Source organism: Saccopteryx bilineata, chromosome 3, assembly GCF_036850765.1.
Source record: "Saccopteryx bilineata isolate mSacBil1 chromosome 3, mSacBil1_pri_phased_curated, whole genome shotgun sequence".
NCBI classification, from domain to species: domain Eukaryota; kingdom Metazoa; phylum Chordata; class Mammalia; order Chiroptera; family Emballonuridae; genus Saccopteryx; species Saccopteryx bilineata.
The window spans coordinates 133610742-133616741 of NC_089492.1; the positions used below are offsets into that span (position 1 = coordinate 133610742).

At 39.5% G+C, this 6000-nt stretch overlaps 1 protein-coding gene across 2 annotated transcripts in view; it reads right to left on the minus strand.

The window, feature by feature from the left end:
* The window catches only part of LOC136330543 (T-cell surface glycoprotein CD1b-2-like), a 190541-nt gene extending 185371 nt beyond the window's left edge, over window positions 1–5170 (minus strand). Inside the window, exons 1-6 of one of the 2 annotated variants that reach the window (XM_066267498.1) lie at window positions 5012–5170; window positions 4455–4721; window positions 2656–2934; window positions 2153–2431; window positions 1388–1481; window positions 165–446 (exon numbers count right to left, since the gene is read on the minus strand). In XM_066267498.1, coding sequence (XP_066123595.1) covers window positions 425–446; window positions 1388–1481; window positions 2153–2431; window positions 2656–2934; window positions 4455–4721; window positions 5012–5084 — 1014 coding nt within the window. In that variant the 5' untranslated portion in view covers window positions 5085–5170 and the 3' untranslated portion in view covers window positions 165–424. Of the gene's footprint in view, window positions 1–164; window positions 447–1387; window positions 1482–2152; window positions 2432–2655; window positions 2935–4454; window positions 4722–5011 lie in introns of those variants that run through there. The other variant, XM_066267499.1, reaches the window with a different exon arrangement.
* Between the last annotated feature and the right edge of the window lie 830 nt (window positions 5171–6000).

Here is a 6000-nt window from a genome sequence, read left to right on the forward strand (position 1 = left end):
AATGTATAACAGGAAAACAAAGATACTTCACCATTAAATTATATACAGATGCTCATTGGTCTACAATGAAGAAACATGCCGTTTCTACTAAATATGTATTGCTTTCACACCATTATAAAGTAAAAGAATGTCCGTAGGGGACCATTATAAGATACATTCTTTATCTATTATAAGATACATTCTTTCTCCCATCTTACATCTCTGAAATCTGGTTGGAGTTCATCATTGATACCATCTTATAGTTCTTAATTCTTTTTCTCCTATTGTGTAAATTATGATATATCTCACAACTTATCAAAACTATGAGTTGTTAAATATGATAAATATTTTATTAAATATGATGACATTGACTCCTGGGCTGACAACTTGAGCTTCTGGTCTTCTGGGTATTTATTTCAAATGGGAAAGGAGACTTGATGAAATCTCACTGGATATTCTGATATGACCTGTTAAGAACACAAGCAGTTTTAGCTCTATATAAGATATATTAGTATACCCATTTCAAAGCAGAATTATTCCTAATGACCAAAAGATGGAATCAACCCAGATATCCATTGCCAGGTGAACAGATAAACAAAAATGTTATATAAATACAATAGAATATTATTCAGCCTTCCTTAAAAAGAAGATAAACTCTGACACATACTGTAACGTAGTACATTATGCTAAATAAAATAATCCAGTCATAAAAAAATACCAAATAATGATTCAGCTGACATGAGGTATGTAGAGTAGTTGAATTTATACAGGCAGAAACTTGAATGTTAGTTGTCTGGCCCTAGAAGACCAGGAAATGACAAGATGTTGTTGAATGGGTATACAAGTTTATTTCTCTAGAGGAAAAGAGTACTAGAGATTAACTACAGAAAATAGAAATGTAATCAATACTGTTAAGCTATGCATTTTAAATAATTGAAATAATAATTTTCGTGTCATATATACTTTACCACAATTAAAAAACAGATTTATATAAAATAGGTGGGAAGTGGGGGAAAGTGCAGAGGCGTGGACACAGGGAGCAGATGGACAACTGTCAGAGGAACAGGGGAAGAGGGGACTGGATCAAAGAAGGTGAAGGGATTAGCCCAAAACATAAATAGATAACGCGGAGATACAGACAACAGAGTGGCAATAGGCAGAGGGAAAGGGGGTGGAGGTAGGGGAGGAGGGCAGAGAGAGACTGAGCTGGGAAGAGGGAGCAGGATGCAGAGTGCAGATGGTGGTATATTGAGTTGACATTTGAAACCTGTGTTGTTTGGTGAACCATGTCAACCCAATAAATTAAAAAGTAAATGAAAGGAAGATATAGGCTGAAGTGATATAAATAAATAAAAATGGTATAAAAGAGTAGGAGGTAAACAAAAAAGAAAGATTTTTAAAAACTTACCTTCGCCTCAAGTACCATAATGCAAGACATATCAAAAGAATGAAGATGGGCACTATTATTGCCAAAATTATCACCATGGTGGAGGTGGGATGTCCTGATAATTGGGAGAAGACACACACACGTCACTGAAATACCCATTCCTGAATTTCCTGCCCTTCCTTTGCTCACCGGAGTGTCAGCTCCATCACTCACCTGCTTTTGATGAAAAGGCATAGCCAATTTCCCCTGTCATCCTCTAACACAATAATCTATATCTATCCTCAATTATTTCTTCTTGTTTCATGCCACCCAATTTATAGGCTCATAATTCTTATCTTCTTTATAACAGGTGAGTGATTTTCACTCTCTTTTTATTTAATGACACACACTAATTACTAAAATTCTGTGGCACCCCCCAAAATATATTTTAAGCTGATCTGATAAAAAATATATAAGTAATTTTGATCCATTCACACCAGATGGATATTATTGTGTTGGCTGTTATCATTTTTTAAAATATGGCAATTTAAGAAAGAAAGAGTTCAGCACTCATGACTAAATAGTCAAGTACTTCATGTTTTAAAAAATCTGTGGCACACCAGTTGAACATTGCTGCCTAGGTCATCTATCTCTCACTCTCTTGTTTTTCCTTCTTCTTTCCTTTTCACCCTTCCTCCCTCCTTGTTTCTCTGTCACACCCACTAAGTCTCACCATTTTGCTGGCCCCTCCCTCTATGTTTGTGGACCATCTCCTTCCATTTCTGGCCAGGGCCAGTTCTTTCTCACCCCAGTGGAGGACGATGTCCTGGCCTCCCAGGCTGCTGTGCTTTACTCGGCAGTTCAGGTTAGCCTCCTCCCCAGCCACAACGTCCAGGGTTACTCGGAGATACCACGTCCCATCAGCATTGGCCAGGATGTCACCTTGACGAGTTCCTGGATGCTCCTGCTCACCCCTCATCCACATCACTCGTACAGGTTTGGGGTAAAATCCTGAGACATGACACACCAGCAGCAGATGACCAGGCAGAGGAGGGGGGCCACTGGAAAGCCAGGCCTCGGGCTTCACTGGGGCAGAAAGGAGCAGGACAGTGTCACATGATGACACTTATCCAGAGCATAGGGAATCAGAAACCCACAACTTTGAACAGTGAACCCTCCCACTCCTTTGGAACCCCCCAAATTTATTGATTAAGCTCCTCTTAGGGAGCTCTTAGGGAAATACTCCCATACAATTTAAAGAGGTGGTGGAAAGTGACATAGAAAAGTCTTGGAGAGAGAACAGGACTAACCTTGTCTCTGTAGTTCCGCCTTCCCTGCATCGAGAATGCCCAAGAGAAACCGAGGGCAAGTATTTGAGAGGAGCATCTCTACAATACTAGCAATACCTTGGTATTCATAGAAAACTGTGCAAAACCTCTGTGCCCTGCTGCCACCCTGTGCAGTAGGCACACACGAATTATTTTGGAGGCTCATGAAATGCACTCCTCCCAATGCTCCCCTCAAGAAGCTAACAGTGGTCTTCTCAGAATGCAGCTCACAGCCGGCTATAACCTGGATCTCAAAGGGATCTGGATAGAGATAAAAAGAAAAAGATATTTAAAACCAACAAGGAGGAAAGGGATGAAGAAAGAACCTACTATTTTGATTTGTGTGAGCAGAAATATTTGAGATGTGAAAGAAGCCAAAACAATCCACTACTGTCACGTGCCACATAATGACTTTTCAGTGAATAATAAACTATGTACAAGAGGGTAATCCCATAGATTATAATGAAGCTGAAAAAATCCCCATTGCTTAGTGACATCATGTCCATTGTTAACAGCATAAAGCATTGCTCATGTATTTGTGCAGCCAGTTGTATAAGAGAATAACAATGCAATATGTACAGGATGTAATCTTTGATAAAGATAATAAATATTGTGACTAATTTATGTATTTATTATATTTTTAATTTTTATTTTAGAATGCATGCTTCCTACTTACAAAAAAGGTTTGTTGTAAAAGTATGTCGTGTTATATCAGCAATAGCCTTATATCTTTCATGTTTACTGCATCACTTGATAGCATAATTTACTCATCTGTTTCATTTAATGATACATAGTTTTTGTACAGTAATGTACTGTATAGTATATTAGCCTTGTAGCAAAAAATATACTGTATAGCCTAGGTGTGTGGTAAGGTATATTATCTAGGTATATTTAACTGTTCTGTATGATAGTTACACAACAATAACATTGTTTAATAATGTATTTCTCAGAACATGTCCTCACTTTCAAGTGTTGTATGAATATATTCAGAGACTATTAATTTATTTTTAATTTTTATTGATTGATTGATTTCAGAGATGGAAGGATGGAGGGAGGGAGCAGAGAGAGAGAGAGACATTGATTATTTTCCACCTATAAATGTACCTGTTGGTTTAGTCTTTTATATTCCCTGACTGAGGTTTGAATCTACAAACAACATATTGGGATAGTGCTATAATCCACTGAGCTAACTAGTCAAGGCTATTCAGAGACCTTTCCATAGAAGAGAACAGGGAAAAAGTAAACATATCATAAGTGGTGGAAAAGGCTGTTGTAATAAAGTATAGTGGGTGAGAAGGAATAGGAGATAATGTGAGGAACAAGGTGGTGAAATCAGGAGTAAGTACACATTCCAGGATGATGGGAGAATTACATTGAGAGGGGTAGCAGGCAGGAGATGCTTAGGAGATGGACTTAAAGGAAGTCACACTTTAGTTTATTCAGGGACAGGGTCAGAAAAGTGAGGACCTCTTGCTTGGGGTTTAAGAGGGAAAATTTATACAGAAAAGGAGTTCTTTATCAGACAAGGGTGAAAGAAGCAGGAAGAATCTGAAATACCTTTTGGAGGTATGGAATCTAAGAGGAAGACTGCTCTAGAGATGTGTGTGCGCACAGTTGGATTAACTGGGAAAGAGGAGAAAAAGATCCTGTGGTGCAGAAGCATGATCCGAGAGAGAGAGAGAGAGAGAGAGAGAGAGAGAGAGAATAGAGAGAGAGAGAGAGAGAGAGAGAGAGAGAGAGATATCACTGGTAATTTCCCCAGATCAGAGAACAGCACTCACATGTCAACTCAAATTCACTGAAACGATCCTGTACTATCCGAGTGAATCCGATGAAATAGACCCGGAATGTTTCCACCAGCTCAGTCATCTCTGCATCACTGAAGTTGCCCTTGGACCAAGGCTTCAGGAAAATGGCAGTGCCCGAGTTGCTATCCCAGCCATGAATCTGCAAATCTTCCAGCCAGCCTGAGCCTTGATTTTGTTCCCAGGTGCTATTGATAAATGAAGATATCTGGATGACATGGAAAGAGGTTGGTCCCCGGAAAGCTGTGGGAAGTGGAAAGATAGGAAATGTGAAAAAAAAAATGAGAAAAGCAGAAAAGAATAGGGGTGGGGGAAAAGAATCCCAGAAATATCTAGGAAAAAAATAAAAGAAACAGAGTCTGAACAGCTAAATGGCAGAAACATTTGCCTGTGTCAGGGCCTCTTGCTTCATCCTCAGCCTCCAAAATAGAAGAAGAGGGCTGGCAACAGGCTGGCCCAGACCCTCAGGGGTATGCACAGCATGCTTTCATCCAGACCACCCACACCCAGATTCCGACCAGGGTTACTCTTACCGTGCTTGAGTCCATGCTTGTTGTCAGCACCTGGGATGAGATCTGTTAGTAACAAAAGTGGCAAAAGCAGCATTTCACCGGTAGCTAAAAGTTCTGACTCTTTGAGCTGCTGTTTGATCTCTGAACTCAGCGAACTTATTATTTTCTCTCTCTTTTATAGTGACTTCCTCTTCCAAGAGACAAGTCTCTGCCTCATCGAAGCTGCACATCAGAGAAAAGCTGTGCCTCCCACACCCTGACCCTCCCACTCTGTCTGTCATTTTAATGCCAGCCCTTGACTTACAGATTTTTCTTCTTACCTCCCTGGCTTCCAGGTGTTCTTCCTGACCTCAGCTTTCTTTATACTACCCTGAAAAAGCCACCATATACTTATGAAAGGTTATTTTACTTCCTCAATCTTTTATTGTAACATCTTTTAAATCAGAAGGCACTGTGAAACAATAGTCTGCCTTAATCTAGAAAAATTCTTTTGATTCATCCACCCAACTCCATCTTCCTCTGCATGGCCCTCTCTTCTCTTGTACATTCTCAGTGGCTCCTCTTTCTCATTTTATCCTTTTGTCATGTCTCCCTAACAACACATGTGTGTGTGTGCGCGTGCACGTGTTTGTGCGTGTTGATGACCATTTTCAAAAGACAAAACATTATTTTTCCATGTTTTCAATGGTTTTAGTTCTTCCAACACTTTAATTGATTTTAAAGAGAAGAAGGGAAAGAGAGAGAGAGAGAGAGAGAGAGAGAGAGAGAGAGAGAGAGAAACAGAAACCTCAGTTTGTGGTTCCACTTATTTATGCATTTATTGATTATTATATGTGCCCTGACTGGGGATTGAACCTGCAAACTTGGCCTATTAGGATGATATGCTACCTGGCTGGGGCCTTAAAGGGAACACATTTAAAACATTTGCCAGCACAGTGGAACTGCAGACACATATCCTAAAATCAAATAAAGTAAATACTACAGTCTATACTTCTAGCAAAATTATCTTA